Source organism: Cavia porcellus, unplaced genomic scaffold (genome assembly GCF_034190915.1).
Source record: "Cavia porcellus strain 051 isolate PalLab524CR breed Dunkin Hartley unplaced genomic scaffold, mCavPor4.1 scaffold_15, whole genome shotgun sequence".
NCBI classification, from domain to species: domain Eukaryota; kingdom Metazoa; phylum Chordata; class Mammalia; order Rodentia; family Caviidae; genus Cavia; species Cavia porcellus.
In genome coordinates this window covers 8,587,859-8,608,556 of record NW_026947498.1, presented here as the reverse complement: position 1 = coordinate 8,608,556, position 20,698 = coordinate 8,587,859, and the positions used below count along the sequence as shown (strand labels likewise).

At 57.9% G+C, this 20,698-nt stretch overlaps 1 protein-coding gene across 3 annotated transcripts in view; it reads right to left on the bottom strand.

The window, feature by feature from the left end:
* Window positions 1-20,698, bottom strand: part of Prdm15 (PR/SET domain 15) — a 39,896-nt gene that overhangs the window by 3,960 nt on the left and 15,238 nt on the right. For 2 of the 3 annotated variants that reach the window (XM_063224565.1, XM_063224567.1), the window contains 17 exons: window positions 20,444-20,695; window positions 19,252-19,381; window positions 18,254-18,426; window positions 18,081-18,175; window positions 17,753-17,840; window positions 14,334-14,501; window positions 12,102-12,196; window positions 10,995-11,126; window positions 10,724-10,858; window positions 10,340-10,503; window positions 9,661-9,740; window positions 9,203-9,322; window positions 5,905-6,036; window positions 3,846-3,929; window positions 3,503-3,678; window positions 2,185-2,265; window positions 656-880 (listed from right to left, as the gene is read on the bottom strand). In XM_063224565.1, the coding sequence (XP_063080635.1) occupies window positions 656-880; window positions 2,185-2,265; window positions 3,503-3,678; window positions 3,846-3,929; window positions 5,905-6,036; window positions 9,203-9,322; window positions 9,661-9,740; window positions 10,340-10,503; window positions 10,724-10,858; window positions 10,995-11,126; window positions 12,102-12,196; window positions 14,334-14,501; window positions 17,753-17,840; window positions 18,081-18,175; window positions 18,254-18,426; window positions 19,252-19,381; window positions 20,444-20,695 (2,330 nt within the window). The remainder of the gene's footprint in view (window positions 1-655; window positions 881-2,184; window positions 2,266-3,502; window positions 3,679-3,845; window positions 3,930-5,904; window positions 6,037-9,202; window positions 9,323-9,660; window positions 9,741-10,339; window positions 10,504-10,723; window positions 10,859-10,994; window positions 11,127-12,101; window positions 12,197-14,333; window positions 14,502-17,752; window positions 17,841-18,080; window positions 18,176-18,253; window positions 18,427-19,251; window positions 19,382-20,443; window positions 20,696-20,698) is intronic. The other variant, XM_063224566.1, reaches the window with a different exon arrangement.

Genomic DNA, 20,698 nt, shown 5'->3' with positions numbered 1-20,698 from the left:
GGTGTACAGAAGGGGAAGGGGCTTCTGTGCAGACTTGCACCTGCCATGCGCCTCCTCTGCCACCTGCTCTGCACCTCTTTCCCCTCTGTGCACCTGCTCTACCTGTTGTGTACCTCCTCTCCTACCTGTGCACCTGTTCTTCTACCTGCTGTGCACCTCCTCTCCTACCTGTACACCTGCTCTCCCTCCTGTATGCCTGTTCTCCCACCTGTGCACCTGCTCTCCCACCTGTGCACCTGCTCTTCTACCTGCTGTGCACCTGCTCTCCCACCTGAGCACCTCCTCTCCCACCTGTGCACCTGCTCACCCACATGTGCGCCTGCTCTCCCACCTGTGCGCCTGCTCTCCCACCTGTGCACCTCCTTTCCCACCTGTGTACCTGCTCTACCTGCTGTGCAACCTCCTCTCCCACCTGTGCACCTGCTCGCCCACCTGTGCGCCTCCTCTTCCAACTGTGCACCTCCTCTCCCACCTGTGCACCTTCTCTCCCACCTGAGCGCCTGCTCTCCCACCTGTGCACCTGCTCTTCTACCTGCTGTGCACCTCCTCTCCCACCTGTGCACCTGCTCGCCCACCTGTGCGCCTGCTCTCCCACCTGTGTGCCTGCTCTCCCACCTGTACACCTGCTCTCCCACCTGTGCACCTGCTCGCCCACCTGCTCTGCACGGACCTGTTGGATGCTCTGCACAGCGGAGCTCGTCTCATCGCCCACACTGCCCGTGAACTCAGGCTCTTTCTCTGAGTACTCGCTGAAGGTGGCATCTTCTGGCACCGGTGCACCAGCATCCTCCTCAGGCTTCTGCTTCCGCTTGTGATTACGCTTGGCAGCCTTTGAGTGCTTCCCTTCCGCCATCTCTTCCTGCTCCAGGCTCAGCTCGGGCTGTGGGGAGATCGGTTTCAGCCAGCAGCTGCACACCCAGTTGCACATGGTGGCAGTGGCTGTGATTTGCACTCAAATGTAAACATCTTTAAAAAACAGGTTTTGGTTTTTTTGTATTTTTACTTTTTGATGGTACTGGAGATTGAATCCAAGGCCTCCACACTGAGCTACAACCCCATCCCTTTCAAAATTCTGAGACAGGATCTTACTATGTCACTACATTGCCCAGGCTAGGCTTGAACCTATGGATTCTTTCTGCCTCAGTCTCCCAGGGTTCTGGGATAAAAACTAGTTTTTAGAGCCACTGGAAAAAGGGAAATGTCACTGCCTAGGGAGCTCAGACCAAGGAAAATGCTTTCAAGGCCAGGCTTTCTCCCCCCAAGACTGAAATTAATTCATTTAGAAAACAAGTTTGGATTTCAACGGGCCTGTAACCAAACCCCCATGCAGCCGCCTCCTGGGATAGCAGAGTGGAGCCTGAAGCACTGCGGCCTATTCCTCCTTCCCAATGTCCAGCACAGATACGTGGGGCTGAGTCCTCCAAAGCAGGTCAGCACGAGGCTGGGCTCCTGGGCTGCATGGAGGACAAGGGCGGGTGACATCAAGACCTCCTTCTGTCCCCCATCCTCTCTCACCCCTCGAGGATCGTCCCACCCAGTGGGGTGCCTGCCAGGGCGAGGTCATGGGGGCTCCTTTCCTACCCTCTGCAGAAACAGCTCATGGGGTCCTGGGCTGGGCCCCAAAAGCCATAGGCCTGCCCACAGCACATGACCGCCCTGGTAGCTGCTGTCATGGGCACCCTTCTCGGCATAGGGGGGCAAACTGATCCCAAATAGGAGAGCACAGCATGCACTCTCTGTCATAACAACAAAAAGATGCTTTGCAGAGGGGGAGAAAGGGCAGGAGGGGAGGGGTTGGGGAGAGGACAGAAGGCAGTTGTGTGACAAGCGCACCAGTTATCCACAAGGAACGGGATCCCCCTGCACTGCAGACACAGACCGCAGAAGCACACCCATTACAGAGGCAGCGGCTTCCAGCTGCTTTGGAGCTGACCTGACACCACCAAGCTTGCTTGGCTGAGGATGAGGAAATCGTGTTTAGCTTTTATGGAAACCATCCATGAAATGCACCAACACTCAGCGATGTGAGCTCGCTGGCCAGACGCACTGGCTTGTCCCCAGAGCCTGGGGAGGAGATGGACCCCAAACCAGCACACTCAGAAGGTGTAGGTTAAGTGGGGCACAGACTCTTGGACTCCTGCATTCACCTAGGAGTTCCCAGCCGGTGCTGACCCCTCAGCTCACCTGGACGATGCCAATGGACGAGGCATCGATGGTGGTGGTCTCAGGGAGGTGGTCCAGGTCATCGATCCTCACAGCGAGCACCTGCCGAGGCAGTGAGGCAGTGAGAGGGCAGGAGGGACCCCAGGCAGTCCCCACTGCAAGAACAGAGACATGCGATGGCACCATCACCCCTGCAAGGGTATGCGTACTGTTGGCAACGCCTCTGCTCCGGGTGGCTGGGGAAGCTGCCCGAGTGTCCTGTCCCTCCCCGTTCCATACCCCCCTCCCCAGCCTCGTCTTCCTCAACTGTTACATGCCTATCTGCAGTGGGCATCATCCCTCCTCTGCTGCCTCTGCCACTCCCTATCAAGGCCAGAAGCTGGACAGCAGCATGGGACCCTGTCCCATAGCAGTCACCTCCCCTGCCTCAGCCTCCGCACACATACACGGCTGCTCACACAGTTTGGTTTCATGCCCCTACCTGCCTTCCGTCCCTCAGTGCCATGGAACTGTCTCTTGACACTCACCCTGGCTCGCTGCCTCCCACCCGCTCGGGGTCCTGCCCAAGAACACCCACAGCTTCCCTTCCCCGAGCACATCTCCTGAAGGCACAGGCCAGTGGTGAGCGGCTGGGGAGGGGACTCACCAGAGGACACCAGATGAGATCAGGGAACTGTACACCTCTGATTCCAGCAGCTACTCACTATGTAGCCCAGGCTGGCCTCAACTCTGGCTCAACTCAGAGCTCCTCCTGCCTCAGCCTCCCTAATGCCAGGCTTTGCCACCACAACACACTAGTTCTCACTCAGCTAACAAAAGTGAAATGGAGAGCCATGTGCAGCAGCCAGGGTGGGGCTCTTTGAGGACAACAGCCCCATCTGCTGGGGCCCTGCAACTTCTGCTCCGCCTGCAGTTTCCACACTGCACCCTGCCTTCAAATATGATAGGATAAAAGCCCATCGATGTGGGGCCCATCGAAGCTGCCTCTGGACGGCTGGCTGCGGCCTGTAATGCTGACACTGGACATCGGCCTGCAATCCGCTCCGCTTGCTTTCTTGACCACAGAAGACCTGAGTGACCCTGGGCAAACCTGGCATTCTTCCAGCAGCCAGCGCTCACTGGCCTTCTTTTGAAGCACATGCCATGACTGAGGTCCCCAGGTGCTCTTTTGATTTTTTTGCAGTACTGGGGACTGAGCCCAGGACGTTGGTGTGAGCCACACCCCCAACTCCAGGCTAAACTGCCTGGGCAGGGCTGGAACATGAGATCTTCCTGCCTCAGCTACTGCACAAGTAGGTCTGGCCCAGATGTACGGAAGGGCGGCGCAGGGCTGGCTCACCTCAGGGTGCTTACGCCGCATGTGCCGGCTCATGGAGGCGCGCGTGGACACCTTGGTCCCGCACAGCTGGCAACTCTGCGCCTCCACCTTGTCGTGTGTGAGCTGCACGTGCTTCTGCAGCATGTACTCTGTCACATACTTCTTGTCGCACACGGAGCATGTCCACTGCTTCCCCACTGCAAGGGCCAGCACAGAGACAGGGTCACCTTGGGCAAGGTGGGACTGGGTCCTTTGGCCCTGCCCCTGCTCATTGGGGACACCCGTCCATTGGGTCAGGCCAAGCCCGTGTGGGGGATGACACTGTCACCATGGGGTGGGGGAAGGGTAGAGGTGCCGCCCCCACCTGTGTGGATGAGTTTGTGCGTCTCCATCGTGTTCCGCTCGCTGAAGGTCTTCCCACACAGCTCGCACATGAAGTCCTTAATCCCTGCAGGGAGAGGCCCCTGAGTGCTGCGGCCTCTTGTGCATTTTAATTTTCTCTTTTTGTCTCTGAGCCTGGGTCTCAGGCTGGCCTTGAACTCACCATGTGGCCTAAAGCACCCTAAACTTGCTGTGACCCTCCTGCCTCAGTCTCCTGAGAGCTGAGGCCTCAGGCGCACCCTACCATGCCCGCATGAGAGTCTGCATTTAACTTCGCTGAGAAGCCATCCTCTCCTGGAGAGCCCCGTGGGGAAGACACATGTGCAGAAAAAAGCCACCTTGAAACGCCCATGACCCATGCCAGCTCCTGTCAGAGGGGGGTGGGGGCGGGGGTGGGGCAGCCATGTCCCCTGACATGAGTGGAGACCCAGCGATGTCTGTAGGACCAGCGATGTCTTCCCTTGGCAACACCCCCCTGTCCCCACGAGAGACCTCAGACAGGCGGTAAGAAACTGGCCCATGAGGACCAGAACCCGACACCAGAAGGGATAGTACTGGCCATGCCCCAGGGTCTGTGTACCTGGGCCATGCACTGTGGTCGATGCTGTACCAGGCCGGAGATACAGAGCAGTGTGTGAATCGCAAGCCTCAGCCCACACAGACAAAGCAAACAGACTTTCCCGACACAATGCGGGCTGTGCGTAGCCCACAGTCCACACAGGCTGGAGCCCAGGGCTCCCCCCACCCTGCTGGTGCCAGAACCACAGGGGGCACCGCACCCACCGCACTTCCTCAGGGCTGCAGTTGCGGCAGAGCAGTGGGTGTGTGTGTGTGTGTGTGCAAGCAGGACTAAGAGGACTTGCCCACCTTCCCTGTTTCTAGGGACAAAAAACTCAAGGACTCCATCCGCAGCACCATGAGGACTGAGGAATGCAAGAAAGTCGCAGGATAGGAAGGCAACACAGGAGGCGATAGTTAAGGTGGTGTGGTAGAGCACACTTGTAATTCTAGTCCTCTGGGAGGCTGAGGCAGGAGGATGGTGGTTCAAGACCCCCCCACACAGCGTGAGCACCTGACTTAGTGAGACCCTGTCTCCAAAAATTAGGAGAAAAACTTGCTGAGAAAGACAGCATGACCCAGAGCCTATCCATAATAGATGCAAAAATAAAATCAAACCAATACCTAAGAATAAATTTAATCAGAGGACAGAAAGACTTGTACCATGACAATTACATCAAAACACTGAGCAAAGGCAGGCATGCTTGGGCACGCCTCTAATCTCTGTACTCCTGAGGCCGAGGCAGGAAGATCATTGCAAGTGTGAGACCAGAAAATGGGAAGAGGACCTGCTCGTCGTGGACTGGAGAGTGGGTGAGACGGAAATGTCCATGCTACCTTGAGCAGTGCACAGACTCACTGCGATCCCACTCAATACGATGACCCAGAAGTAGAAAAACAACCCTAAAATTCATCCGAGGGCTGTGAAGACAGAGCCAGCCGAGCAATCCTGACTGAGAGGAATGAAGCTGGAGGCCAAATCCGGCCCGAATCAAGACAAAAACACACAGAGTCCAGGACTTACGGGTCCCAGAAATCAGAGACACAGCCAGCCTCGGGGAACTGAACCCACGGGGAGCAAGGCTGGACCCAGGGGCTGAGCGCTGCCCACCTCTGACTCTGGGGGAAAATCAGCCAGACACGGACCGGACCTCGGACCTCGGATCCGGGACGGAGCAGCAGCCCGCGTGGGCCAAGGCGGCACAGATCGCATGTTCGGTTTGCGACCCCAAAACAGACGCGGGACCTGGCATGTGAGAAGCTTCCATCGCCCTCGTAGGAAATGAGGGGGTGGAGACGCAGCGGCGGCAGAGGGTTCGCATCTACACAACCCCGGGCTTTTAAAACTGAAGCAGAAACAGGATCCTCCGTGATCCTCGGAGCACACCCCCTCCCCCACCGCCTGCCCGGCACAGTGGTGGGGATGGGATGGGGGCGGGGAATGTGGAGTAGGGAGGGGTGGGGCCGCGCGCATGCCCACCCACCCGTGTGCCGTTTGTAGTGCTTGAGCATGTTGACCTTCTGCGCGAACTTGCGGTGGCACTCCTTGCACTCATACTCCTTGATGCCCTTGTGCAGCTTCATGTGGTGACGCAGTGCGTGCTTGGTCTTCATGCCTGGGGAAGGGAGGGGCTCAGTCGCGGGCGGCCAGGACCCTGTCTGACACTGGCCCTGAGCAGAGGAAGGACGCCGGTGACCTCCCGCATCCTAGCACTGCGGGTGGCCTCAGGTCCTGCCCCTCTGGGTGGCAGATGCTGATCAGCGGAGGGCCTTGCATGGTTTGTGGTTTCAGTGACTTCTGACCTACCTCTAATTTAATGTTGTTCATCTTTTCTGTGTGTTTGTTTTTGAGACAGGCTCTCACTGTGAAGCCCTGGCTGGCCCTCAGACTTGCTTTGGGATCCTCCTGCCTCAGCCTCCTGAGTGCCAGGTTGACAGGTATGTGCCACCATGTCAGCCTAACGCTGCCGGTCTTAAGGAGCTGAAAAGAGCCAGGCCATCCCTGGCACCGGGCCTGAGTTGGGAAGAGAAGGGTTAAGCGGCCCAGGACAGCACTGGGACAGTGCTCACGACTTCGAGAGGCCAGCACGATGGAGTCCTGCTCGAGTCCCGCTTGCCTCAATCCTGCTCAGACTGCAAAGGAGGCCCCAGGGAGAGTTGGAGGAGGGGCCCTGCTGCCACCTCAGGGAGGAGCCAGCAGGAGGGGACAGAGCCTGCTGCTGAGCAGCCTGGAAAACGCGGCCGCGGCCAGAACCCCAGGATTCCGAACCTGGAGCCCAGGACAGAAGGTGAAACTGCCACGCAGCGCCAGCAGGGGGAGCCGGTGCGCAGGGAGCGCGGGCGCACAAAGCCACCTGGGTGCACAGCTGTTCGCGAACTGAAGGCACCCGCGCAGGCCTGGGAGCTCAGCTCACTGGGAAGCTGAGGCAAGAAGGTCCTGAGTTTGAGACCAGGCTACGACACTCAGTGACTTACTGAAAGAGGCCCTATCTTAAAATAAAACATAAAAAGGGCTGGGCATGTAGCTCAGTGCAGGGGCCTCGGGTTCAGTGCCCCGGTTCACAAGAAAAAGGGAAAAACCCTAGTCTTTTGATTTGAGAGTCACACACCCTCTTGATCAGGGTCAGAGAGGACACAGAGTGAGGTCCTCCAGGACAGTGCCAGAGGTATGTCACAGAGGTATGTCACTATCAGGGACATTGGTGCGGCCCATGCAGATACCATGCCCAGTTTTTACAACTACTCACCAACCCTGGTTTTCATTTGTTCTTTCAACAAACAACCACCCTCTACCTGTGTGCAGGGGACCACCGACCCGCAGGTGACGCCACAGGCTTTCCTCCGAGGTGGAGAGAGCAGAGGCCCAGGCCGGGGTGATGGGAGACCCCAGCTCACCATTGCCCATGTTGGGGATCCCTTCCCTTGAGAACCTGACCTGGCAGGCCCAGGGCAGCTTGGGGAAATGGAACTCCTAGCAGAGAGAACACAGGGGTCCTGGGGCCACCACACCCGTGTGCCTGGGACTCCCTATTTGGTGTCTCATGCTGCCTAACACAAAGAGGCTGCCAGGTCACACTGGGCCAGCCATCACAGAGCAAAGGCGGGCTGAACATGCCTTATCCAGAATGCTCACTGCTGAAAGTATTTCAGATTTGGGAGTTTTTCAAATTTTGGAGTATTTGTCCAGAATTGAGTGGCTAAACATCCCCAAGCTGAAAACTTTTAAATGTAAACTCCTTCAAATCAGAAAATTCTGGAACCTCAGTCCAGGGTTCTGATTTTGGAATTTCAGATTTTGGATTTACAAATGAGGGGTACTCAACATGCAGCCAGATTTGTCCACCTTGGGGCGGGCTGTTGCTGCCTCTCTAGCTGCTGGCTCTGTGGATCTCATGAGAGCATCCCAGCCCCTCGTCCACATGAAGAGCCCCGCTTTTATGACAGTGATGTTGTCTTCTGGAGACTGAATCCAGGGCCTCTTCGCTGAACTACATCCCTTTCTTAAAGTTCCAAGACCAAGTCTCACTAAATTTCCCAGGCTGGGTTCAAACTCGTGATCCTCCTACCTCAGCCTCCCAGACTGCTAGGATATCAGGTGTATGCCACCATGGTCAGCCCTTTTCTTTCCATTTTTAAAAAAAGCTCTGTGAATAGTTTTGAAATAAACACAACTGCCACTGGCTGCAAATGGTAAGGCTCTTTATACCAGGTCTGGGTTCAATCTGTGCCCCATTCCCGAGCTACTTGGGAAAGGATGGTTATGTTTTAAATGCTTAAAATCCCTACACCCAGAAGAAGCACCTCTGAACACCTGGACCCTGAACACCTGGATCTCTGAACACCTGGGTTTTCCTCTTGGTGCCAAACAGAAGCCTTACAGATTAGTCCTGAGTGTTTGCCTCAGGCTTCTTAAAAATTTACTTTTTCAGGAATTTTTTAGGGGGGTGCCTTGGTCAGTGGCACAGCCCTATTCCTTACGTGAAGCAATGCCGACCTTGGGAGAGAACAAGGGAGTCACCACCTCGGTGCCTGCTTTCAACCTTTATGTGCTACTGTTTCTTTTCTTTCTTTCCTTGTTTTTTGGCTATGTAGCCCAGGCTGGTCTCACAGCAATCCCCCTGCCTCAGCCTCCCAAGTGCTGGAATTATAGGTGTGAGCCACCAGGCCTGGCTCACAAGTTGTCCTTTTGCCTGGGCTAATGGAGGCTGTCTGCTGGCCAGGTTATACACCTGTTGGGTTTCCCTTACACTATTCTACATTTGTAAAAGCCAAATGAGAGAAAAATAAACCCACACTTATGGAGTATACAACTTTAAAGATCAGACAGGCAGAGCAAAGCAATGCCTGTCTCCTCGCTAAAGGGGGCAGTCCTGCCCCACTGGGACTGAGGAAACGGGGTTGACAGGAGGTGGGGACTTGCTGCCTGGGCTTTTTTGGAGAAGGAGGTTTTCTTGGACAAGACTGTGAGCTGGGCTCAGTGGCGGCGCACGACTTAATCCCAGCACTGGGACAGGAAGGTCATAAATTCTAGACCAGCCTGGGAAACACAGTGAAACTTTGTGACCCAAAACAAAGTAAAAAAGGGCCAGGGACGGAGCTCAGTGCGAAGGCCCTGGGTTCAGGGGGAAGAAGCGAAGGAAGGACCCATGAGGAGTTCAGCGCGCATACTGACTACAAAGGCTGTGGTCTCGGATTCACCGCCCTCCAAGCCAGCGCTGGGCGCACTGCATCGCTGCTTGCGCCCAGAGCGCGCCCCCCCCCCTCGCCTCGGGCGCGCCCTACCTTTGCCGCACTCCGCACACAGGTACTCTCGGATGTTGTCGTGCACGCGCATGTGCTCCTTGAGCATGTCCTTACGGGCGAAGGGCTTCCCGCACTGCTCGCACGCGTGACTCTTCACGCCTGCAGGGCCGTGCAGAGAGAGACGCTGGAGCCCAGTGCTGGCGGCCACCCACCCGCATCAATCCCCGAGACTGGGCGCCTAGGCCTAAGGGTGACTGTGGGCCCGGAGGGCGGGGTTCGGATGGAGTGGGTGGGGCCAGGGAAGAGGGGCGTGGGCAGAGGGGTGGGGCTGGGAAGGCGAGGCTGGGACAGAGGGGGCGGGGCTGGAGAGTGAGGGGCGGGCCGAGGGCAGAAGGGGCGGAGCAAGGCAGAGGGAGAGGGGCTGGGTAAATGGGAAGGCGGGGCACGGGCAGAGGGGGCAGGGCGGGGCGGCCACCTCAGAGCCCTGGGCTACGCACCTGTGTGGATCAGCTTGTGGCGCTCCAGGTTCCCAATGCTGTTGAAGATGCGCCCGCAGATCTCACAGGGGTGGATGTACCTGGGGCAGACATCTGCTTAAGACGGCCTGGGGAGGCAGGGCGTGCCACGGCCACCTCGGGAGCCCATCCCAGGCACCCAGGGGACAGGGACCAAGGGGCTCCATGGTCGACAGAAGGTGCAAGAATCCTGGCTTCCATCATGGACTGAGCTGGGTTGCCTGGGATTCTATCCTAACCCACGTGCACGAAACATGGCCATGGAGGGCCTGGGGACTGGGGAGAGGTGAAGCAGGTAAGATGAGGCCACAGGCCAGGCCCTGAGCCACGTGGCTATGTCCTCACCGGAAGAGAAGGGTGGACACAGGCCCGGGGGAAGACATGTCTATAAGCAAGGACGGAGCCCTAGGGAGGGACCTGGTCTGGGGCCGCCAGAAGGGAAGGATAAAACCACTGCTGTGGGCGCACAGGCGGGGACTTGGGTCACAACAACCCAGCGTGGCATGTACAGGGCGAGGTGGCGGGAGATGGGGCTCCTGTCCTGCCTTCCTGAGGTGGCCGCGATGGGCCCAGCTCCAGGGCAGGTGCGAGGCTGGGACACCGCTGGGGATGCACCCTGGGGGTACCCCACAGACTCCACCCCTGGGCACTGCCCACTCACTTCTGCACGTTGGGGTCCGGCAGGTTCTCACGGTGGATGACCATGTGTGCGTGGTAGGTGGCCTTGAGCGCAAAGCGGCGGTGGCAGATGCTACAGCCATAGCCCTTCTCCTTGTGCACCTCCATGATGTGCTTCAGGTACTCCTTCCCGCGGCCGAAGGTGAGCTGCGGGCACAGAAGCACTCACAGCCGCCCCAGCCCGGCCAGCCCTTGGGGACTGGCGCCCCCCACGTAACTCCTCCCCCTCCCCCCGTGGAGCAGAGGGCTGGGGAGGGGTCCCCCGCCTTGGTCGGCACGGTTGCCCGCAGATGGTCTGACGTGGTGCCCTGGCCAGGAGCCACGTGCTTCCTTCCCTGCCCGGGGGCATGGCCAGGCGGCCTCCTACCTGGCACCGCTTGCAGCTGTATTTGTGTGGCTCCGAGTCTGCGCTCTCGTCCGAGTTGTCCTCATTCTCCTCAGACGAGATGCCGATCTTGCCGATGAACTCCTCTCGCTGGTGGTCGTCCATCAGCGCGATGTCCTGTGGGACAGACGGTCCGGCTGCAGCGCCGTGCCGGGGTTCCGAGCAGCCCCCCTGCCCCTGCCCCTGCCCCTGCCCCTGCCCCTGCCCAGCTCAAAGTGGAGGCCCCATACTAGAGGCCCGTGGTACCCCGCACCTTAAAGTGCACGTGGATGTGGTCCCTGAGCACATCCACGCGAAAGAACTTGCGCCCGCAGATCTCGCAGGTGTACTTCTTGTCACCATGGGTGAGCAGGTGCTTGTTCATGTTGCTCCGGCAGGAGAACACCTGGGCCAGGAGATGCCCCGTGAGGGCCGCCCAGGACCCATGGAGAACCGCGCAGCACCGGCTCGGGTCATGACGAGTCTCCTGGCCAGCTGACAGTGGAGGCCAGTGGGGACTCCAGCCGAGGAAATCTTCTATTTATTTATTTATTTTATTTATTTATTTATTTATTTTTTGCAGTACTAGGAGTTGAACCATGGCCTTGCACTGAGCTCCAGCCCCAGCCCTTTTTTTTTCTAAGATAAGTCTCACTAGGTTAGCTGCCCAGGCTTGGCTCAAACTTGCAATCCTCCTGCCTCAGCCTCCCAGAGCTCTGAGATCACAGGGGTGCACCCCATGCCTGGCTGCATTTAAACATTTCACTAGCTCCGAGCAGAGGTCCTTCCAGGAGCCAGGCATTGGAGACACCTGTGATCTCTGAAAGTTGCTGTCAGGGAAGAGTCTGCTCCAGGCTTGTGTTCTGTGCTCTGGGCACCTCACCCCACCCCCCTGCCATCCTGGCCTTTCTGGTCTAGGGCAGCGGTGGGAGACCCTGGCTCTGGCTTCCTGTGTGGCTTTATGAAGCAGTCAGAAAGTTTCATGTAAAGGTGGAAAGTCCACTTTGCTGGCGGAAGGGATGGTGGGATGGCATGCCCACAGCTGCCAGCCTCGTGGGGACAGTGGGCACCCCCCAATATGCTGGGATAGCTGGTTGTGCCGGAACACACACTCACTGCCTCGGAGAGGGGACCAGCGCCACAGGATCCCAAAACCCAAGGCTCTGCAGGCTGCCAAGGAAAAGCCTTTCCTAGCCCACTGCCAGATACCCCACCTTCAGTGGCACAAATCCTGAGCAACTGGGGGAGCCGTGACTAGGCGCCTCGGTAGGACAGGATCAGAGCTCTGACTGCTGCCCTCCAGTCCCCCACACTGCTCTCAGGAAACGACACATTTCCCCCCAGCTCCCAGCGCTGCTGGCTGTCATTTGCAGGGTGTTACCTTGCCACACACTGGGCACCCCGAGGGCTCCTTCTTGTAGCGGACCAGGCTCTCAGTGCTGGCCTCCAACTCCTCTCTCTTCACCCGCCGCACACCTGCAATCCCAGTCCGGGAAGACAGTGAGCGCCTGGCTAGGGGTCAGATGGCCCAAAGCGGGGCTGCCCAGAGGGCACAAGGTGGCAGTGCTCAGCACACAGGCACCGTGGTACCTCCACACCCCACACAGAGAAGGCGGAATGGGGCCAGTGGCTCTGGCACACATGGGCGCCCAGGGTCTCAGCCCAGGACAGCAGCCAGGAGCTGCAACTGGACAGCAAGTGTGATTCATCCTGGGGCTCACCACCTGGTGTGCCCATTTCCATCCACGCCTTGCCAATTAAACCAGTCCAGGGAGAATCAGGGTAAACAGCTGGATGATCATAAAGACTTTGGGCTTGAAGGGACACTGCTGAGGAGCAGGATAAAAGGAGACCTTGCTCTCTGAAAAGTTCCCCGTGGCTGGGTGCAGTGGCACATGCTGAGATTGCAGCATTCACAAGATAGGGGGACTGCTTGGGGTCAGGGGCTCGGACCAGCCTGGCCACTGCAGTGAGATTCTGTCTCAGTGATGACAATAAAAAGTCCATGTGAAGCATGCCAGCTCTGGTGGAAGAGAGCAACTGATGCCCAGGGTTTCCTTCCAGGGGGTCTATGCAATGCCAGCTGGGCACGGAGGTGCAGACCCCAGGCTTCTGAACACATGTGGGCAGTCATGGTGGCCAGAGGCAGGTGTGGTCCAGGCTCCTAGGCACAGGGATCTGTGAAGCACCCTTGTGCCCTGAGGTGATGCCCACCACCAGGCTGTGTCCATGCTCACAATGACCTTGGCAGAGACCAAAGCGCCCGGACACAGCACTTACTGTGCACTAAGATTCACCAGAACTTTGCAAGGGTTCCTCAGGCCAGGCACCAACCCTGGGGAGGACGATCATATCCCAGTGGTACTAGGTGAGGAAACTGAGGCACGGCAGCTTGCCTGGAGCTTCCCAGCAGCTGAGCAGGGGCCAGAGACTCCTCAATGTAATTCTGAGCAAAAACACCCTGAGTCTTTATGGGTCATGTGGAAAGGCCACACGTGAGAAAGGTGTGGAAATTCACGTAGGCTGTGATCCCTTTCCTGTTTTTAAAAAGGTTCAATGCCTGTATACACACGCATGTATAAGAACGTATGCCATGCATGGCATGGGTGTGTGCATGTGTACGGGCACACGTACACGGTGTGTGTGTGGGTACACACGTGTGGCTACTTCGTGTATGAGCATAGGTATGGGTAAGGTTAAACTGTGCATGACCTTGTTATCTTTCCTTTTCTTTTGGTTTGGTTTTGTTTTTGAGACAGGGCCTCAATGGCCTCAAAGTCTCAGTGATGCTCCTGCCTCAGCCTCCCCAGTGCCGGGGTCCCCACCCCCAGCTTTCACTTTCTTCCTGATGAGCGTAGGCTCCGTCTCCGTGAAGGAATGGCTGCATGTGTTAATAAAGTGTTTTGGTCCTACAGCCACTACAAAGCACAGCAGTTCCTGGAAGGAAGGTCAGGACCCTAACCATCACCTGGGGGCACTGTATCCTGAATCCCTTCACCATCCATGTGGCACTGGGTAAGTCCCCCCTACTCCTTCCTGAAAGGGACCCTATGCAGTTCTGCACCCACCCACAGAGGGACGCTCCAGACACCCCGGCTGTCTCAGAGTCCCCTGCTGCACCCCTTGTCCCCTGCTTGGGGACACAAGCTCCCCAGGCCTGCTGCACATGACCTCCTTTGAGTCCTGGTGACAGCGCTCCCTGCTGGTTGTGGGAGCACAGCGCATGGGCAGGGAGGGCTGGTGGTCCCGCACCAGCTGTGTCTGCAGGACACTGTCCCTGCATTGGACTGAAAGCTGTGTGATTCCACTCTGGAATCTGTTGCATGGAAAGGATTTTTTCACATTTTCTTGAGACAGAGCCTTGCTATGTAGTACAGACTGGCCTCGAACTCACGGCTACCCTCCCGACTCAGCCTCTCAAGTGCTGGGACTGCAGGTGTGCATCTGGTATTCCCCTAGAATTAAAAGCCTCTTGGAATAAATTCTTGAACTAGTGATGTCACCTCCACTCCCACAAAGCCTGGTGTCCCAGACCTGTCCCCGCCATCTCTACGCCCTCTTCCTGCCTCCCATTGGGTCGGGCAGAAGCAGGGCAGCCAGGCCCAGGACTCACCCTCCAGGTGGCGCCGCTGGTGGTCCAGCATGACATCCTTGCGGTAGAACATCTTGCTACAGACCCCGCAGGCGAACTTCTTGTCCCCGTGCTTCTTCTTGTGCTTGGAGAGATTGCTGTTGGTGGAGAAGAATCTGAAACACATCTCACATTGGAACGTCTTGTCATCTGTCCAGGGAGCAAACAGACACACAGCGCAGTCAGTCGCCAGCTGCGGCTGCCCCCCACCTCCTGCTGCTCCTGGGCCTCGGCCGGCGACCCATCTCCTCCTGCAGAGCTGTGACAGGCAGGTGACACGCCATTACCCTCCCCAGAGTGAGGCCCTGGCCCCAGCCTCAGGAAGCTTGCCCGGCACGCTGACGCCCAAGGCTAGTGGACAGCACTGCCCCCGAATCCTCCCTGCTGGCGGCTCAGCTCTTCTCCCCACTGGTCCTAGGAAGGTCGAGAGGGAGGGGGCCGGCCCCTGCTAGCTGTGATAGAGTTTTCAGACACTGCCAATGGGCATGCGATGCCACCGTGAGACTGGACTGAGGTGGGCAGCTCTGGCTCTCCCTCCCTGCCTGTGACTCGGGGACAGGAAGGGCTGTGTAACTTTCACGAGGCCACTCCAGGGCCAGGGGCATTGAGGAGGCAGCAGATGGGAGACCACAGGGAAGACCTTGGCCCAAAGGCCACACTCAGGACCTGCGGGGGCCAGGAACGGTGGTGGTGTGGCAGGCAGGTGTGACCTCAGCCTGGAGCTGAGCCCCCCTCTGGGAGGAGGCCATACAGGAGGCCACGTTGCCTCTGGGCCTGCAGCCACTCTCTGTCCTTCCCTCTTGTTGTTTTTCAGCCTCTGTCTGTAGGAGACTCGTGGGGGGCTGTGGTGTGCATTGAGGCTTCCTCCTCTGTCATCTTCCTGCCCCAGCTCTCCAGCGCCATCCATCTGTGAAACAGACATCTCCCTGCTCCTGACCATCCGCCTTTCATTTGTTTATACTTCGAGTTTCCCACTTGAGAGAAACCACGCACTACTTAAACTTTTGGGTCTGTTTCATGGAGTATCGTGGTCTCTGGTGTAACCAATTTCCCCTGAAGGATTGGAGCCCGTTCTTCTTCATGGCAGAGTAGTACTCTCTGGTGGAGACTGCTTTCCTTTGCTGGCCTGAAACACTGTTCACAGATGCAGCCCTCTCTAGGTGCCTGTCTGGCCTGGCACCTGACGGCTTTGTCCTGTCTTCCCGCCCTGCTGGGAATGTGTGGATGTGTGGATGTGTGATGTGTGATCACGCAGGGCACAGGTGCCACATGCTAAGCAAACTCCCCGTTGCTTCAGTGGTATGCAACCTTCCACCCATACCCGGCTTCAGGCTCAGGCATCAGAGGCAATATAGCAATGCGATCTTTGGTAATGCGGCTTTTCTCTGCTGAATGTCCCTAGCACGAGTTCGCAGGAATGGGTCCACCAGGCCTAAGGACATTGACCCCAGGCTCTGAGGCCAGGGGCTACTTTTGCCCAATGGTGGGGATTTGAGCCCCTGCTGCTTGCCAGGGCCCTCTCGGGGTAACCAGCAGCACCAGGAACACTGAGAGTACGTAGAGGACGTCCCCACCAGAGGGACATCGGTCACAGCACCGCGGGGTGCGTGAGAAAAGGCCGCCCAGCTACAGCGCATGCGTCCTGCACCTCACTGAGAGCCGCGCAGGCACAGACTAACAAGGCGCGGGCAAGCGGGCTCCCGCAGGATCATTGCATCTGAGCACGCTCACGGACCACTGACGTCTTGAGGAGAAATCACGCAGCACCACTCGCCTAAGACGTCCCCACAGCCTTCACGGACGCAGGTCCCACGACGCGAAGCCACAACTGCTGTTACCATCCCCAAACCCGCCAACTGGCATTAGAGAAGACGGTGACTTTGCGAATGCAGGGCTTGGGCTGGACTGGGGGTCCAGTGCAGAACTGAGAGACTCAGGCAGACGACTTCTCTAGTGCAGCACATGACACAGAGAGGCTGGGTCTCTGCTGCAACCGCACCACCCCCACCACCGGGGAGTAGCTCGGTGGAGGCCCGGGGGTCTCTGGCGCACCTGGAGGGGGCGCACCCTGGGGTCTTGTACACCTGCAGACGGTTTGGGTACGCTCGGCAGCTCTGAGGCCACTCTTGCCCTGGACACATGCAGCTCAGAGTCGTGAATGATGAGAACAGCTCCTCCCGGCCCCTCAGCACAGCCCTGCCACAGCGCAGAGAATAGCGCGATTCTATTTGGAGCCCTCGGAGCTGAGCAAAGACACCCAGCAGGTGGTGAGCAGGGGCACCCTGGTGGGAACAGTGGGCATTCTGAGGCCAGCTGAGCTCCACCACAGACTGGACCACCAGGAGTGGGTGGGCTCTGGGCTGACCACTGGTGCGCTGTCCCCTGGTTTCTATGAGTCTTAGAGAGAGGCAGAACACAGAGGTGACAGTGACTTTGTCCTCTGCATTCTCTGATGCCCGTACAATCACCTAGGCCTCTGCCTCGTGACCATCCCCACAGTACAGGGCACGCCAGACCTCAGGGGACTGTGGCTAGGAAGACAGCACCCTCCTGGGCTCTGAGCCACGCCGCCTTGCTGACGTACAAGATTCCATCAAAATATACAGTGAGCGTCTGTATTTTAAAGAGAATTTCCACGATAAAAGACACTGTCATGAACTCCCTCAAAACTCCACACACACTCGTCCCATCATCCCGGCCCCTTTCTGCAGCAGCTCTGGAGCCCTCTTTCCTGAGGGTCGTTATGAGGTGTGATCAAAACCACGGAAAATGCTGCCGCCAAGCACCATCCAACCGCAAGGCAGCCACACTGTGTCCTGATCTACCCTAGTCACTGGATCTGGCACCGTGGGACTACCAGCTCCTCCCCAAGGTCAAAATGACCAAGAAAAGGAAATGTTTTGAATCCTGAGAGGACTTTGAGGCAGCCAGGCAGCACAGTTAAAGACACTGAGGAGAGAGGATTCCAGACCTGCTGCAGGAAGCGGCCAGGACAGTGGGATGTGTGTGCTTGAAGTGAGGAGGAGGATTTTGTGGCAATGCGTTTTTTACCATAATAGATTTAGAGACGTGTAAATGCTTGGTGTATCTTCTGGTCACACTTGTGCATTTCTGTGTAATGCTGTCTCATTTCCCAGCTCTCCGTGTGGCCTTGGAGGAACCTGGTCCCAGGCAATGGGATCACCCCCAGCACAGCACCTCAGAGCATGGGGTCTGCAGAGGGCGGCTTGTGCAGTGGCCTGGCTGAGCCCCCGTCCATGACCAGGTCCCCACCTTCTCTTTCCTGCTCACATAGCTGTGGGACTGACTGCCCGTCCCTGCCCACTGCATCCCTCGTGGTGGCCTGGCCGGTGTGGCTGCGGCAGTGGAGGTAGCCCAGCTGCCAGCCACCGCTCGCTCACCTGTCCTGCAGTTGTGGAATTCCAGTGCACTCTCCATGCGGAAGGTCTTCCCACAGGTGCCGCAGCGGTGCCGGTACTCGGAGTCCACCTGGTCAGAGGGGCCCCATTAGCCAGATGGCCACATGAGGGCCTCACCTGCAGCCCCTGCCGTCCCAGCCGCATGCACTGTAGTCCTCCACCCGCCTCCATCCAGGCGTCCACTGCATGCAGGAAGAAGCCACAGATGGATCCACACTCTGACTATGCCTCTGGCCTCATCAGCATTACCGGCCAGGGGCTGCTTCAAAATGCCACCAGGGACGTGAGAGCCCAGCTGCCATGCACGCACCTCATTCCGGCTGTGCTTGTAGGACACGTGCTGCTTCAGGCTCTCCTTGCGGCTGAAGAGCTTCGCACACTCTTCGCACTTGAACAGCTTGTCCCCTGGGGGCCGATGGGGAGCCATTCACTCCTCAGGGGATCCAGGCCCCACCTGCCCCAGCCCCAGGGCCCCACACTCACCGTGCGAGCGCACGTGGCGGCTGAGGTTGCTGCTGTTCTGGAAGACCTTGCTGCACACCTCGCACTGGTGCACACGCTTGTGCTCCCCCAGCTGCCGCGCCAGCTTCCGCCGGATGCCATGTCTGCTGGCCAGGACCAGGCCGCGCTTGAGGGCCAGTGCGCTACTTGTGAACCTGCCCGACAGGGATGGACAGATGGATGGGGGCTCAGACAGGGTAGGTCCTGGAACATCGGCTCCAGGATCCACACTGGCCAGCAGCCCTGAGCCTCTGCTCCATGGAGGGCAGGGCAGGCTCAGGCAGATGCTGGGGTGTGGAGGGCACCTCCGGGCTCCATGACAGTCACCTTGAGCCTCCCTGGGCTTTGACACCAGCCACCTGGGAGCTGTGATGGAAACTGCCCGGGCCTGCTCACTCAGGTTCACTGGGCACTGCTCTGTCCTGCACTGCATCTGACCCTGACCTTTGCACTTCTCTTCCCGGCTCCCACAACCTCAGGGAATAAGACAGGGTACAGGCAGACAAGCAGCAAGCTTCTGCTAGGTCTTGGTCTTAGTTTCCAGGACTCACACAGGCACACTCTGCCAACCCAAAATGGCCTGAAATAAATAGCACCAGTACACAGGGCTGCAGGGCAGAATCCCAGCCCGGGTAATAACAGGCGACACAGCTTCCTATGCCCAAAGGGCTGCGGGAGCCAGGGGTGGTGCAGCGAAGGGTTACATTTACTCAAAATAACACAGAACATTTACTGGGGCCTGGCAGCCAGAGGCAGAGCAGCCCAGGCAGTGAGTGGTGGAGATGTGGGTAGGATCACTTTGCGCAGCTGACAATGTGGATGGACTCAAAGATGTGAGTCTCCAGGAGACCAGCTGTCCGCCACACTACAGAGACCCAGGTCCACAGCGGATGGAGCCCCGAACCACCCTGAGTGTGTGATGCTGTACCCAGGGAAAAGCCTGTCCCACTCTCGAGGACAGCCAGGGCCTCGGGACTCACTTGGGCACTGAGCTGATGGTGTCGCTGGGCGTGGCCAGCTTCCCCAGAACCAGCTCCATGATCCGCTCGTCCGGCGTCTCACTGGCAGGCTCGTCCGGAGGAACCTCGGTGATGATCTCAGCCACTTGCTCTGTGCAAAGGGGTGTGACAAGCAGAGTGGTTATGGGTCGGCGACAGGCACAGGAAACCCAGGATGTGTGCTCAAGGCCCAGAGCAGACGTGATGGGCAAAGGGTATACTCGGGCATGCACACTGTTTTTCCTGTCTGAAGAAAAGCCAGGTGTGGTGGCTCACACCCTCAGGGAGGCCGAGGCAGAAAGACTCTTGAGTTCTAGCCCATCTTTGACAACTTAGCTACTTAGTAAGACTCTGTCTTCAATTAAAAATGAAAAGGGCTAGGACGTAGCTCAGTGCAAAGGCCCTGGGTTCAATCCCTGGCACCACCAAAATAAATAAATTGAAGTTCATTTTTACCCAAAGGGAAGTTCTAAGTCACAGTTCTTTTTTAAAGCCACACAACCACCATGGGAATTCCATCTCTTTATACTGAGCCTGAATGGTGTGGAGAGACAGCAGAACCTTCTAATTTTTAATTAGTTCTGACACACTTAGAGTTATTCAAGTTTATAATTAGCCACTGTCCGGGGATGTTTGAAAAGTGCCTGAGAATTAAGTATCAAATAATCTTCACAGTAGGTCAGAGACGGGGCCAAGGAAGGTTGCCCAGAGAGTTGCACACTGGTCTCTAGAATTCCAGCTGCTTGAGCATCCTGGACCCAGGTGACCCAGGACACCACTGTTCCCTCTCCTCTGCTCTCCTATCCCCATCGAGGCAGGAAACTGTCGGCCTCAAACCACTCCTCTTTCCATCCAATTCAAGGCATGGACAGGCAGCCAAGAGCACAGAGTCCAACCCCGACTGAGGACGTGGACCCTGCCTGGGTGGGCTCCTCTCCGCTGGGGACATCAGGGCAGCTGGGAGAGGGGGGCGTCTGCACCCCTCAGGCGCTGGGCATGGCACATTCCCGTCAAACCTCACAGCCTGCACAGCTTTGTCTGATTCCTGCACTTGAACGAGAGGACCTGGAGGCCGCCTTCACGTGGCCTCACTGGCAGATGGACAGATGACCTGTGTGAGCCCGGGCCCAGGGCGGCCGTGCCCCCCACACCCCGGCTGCGTGCCAGCCCTCACCTGCAGGCTCCTTGCCTTCCGAGATGACCAGAGGCTGCTGGGGTTTGGATCCTTTGGGCTTCCGCCCACGGCGAGGCTTCTTCCTCTGCTCCTTGGGGGGCCCCGAACTCTCAGCAGCAGCAGTGGTGCTCTCGGGGGCCGTGGGGGGCTCCCCACAGGGCGCACTGGGCTCCTTCTCAGGCTCTGCTGCTGCCTCTGGCTGGCTGCCCGGGGGGAGCCCCTTGCCATGCTCCAGGTGGCCCAGGAGGTGCTCTG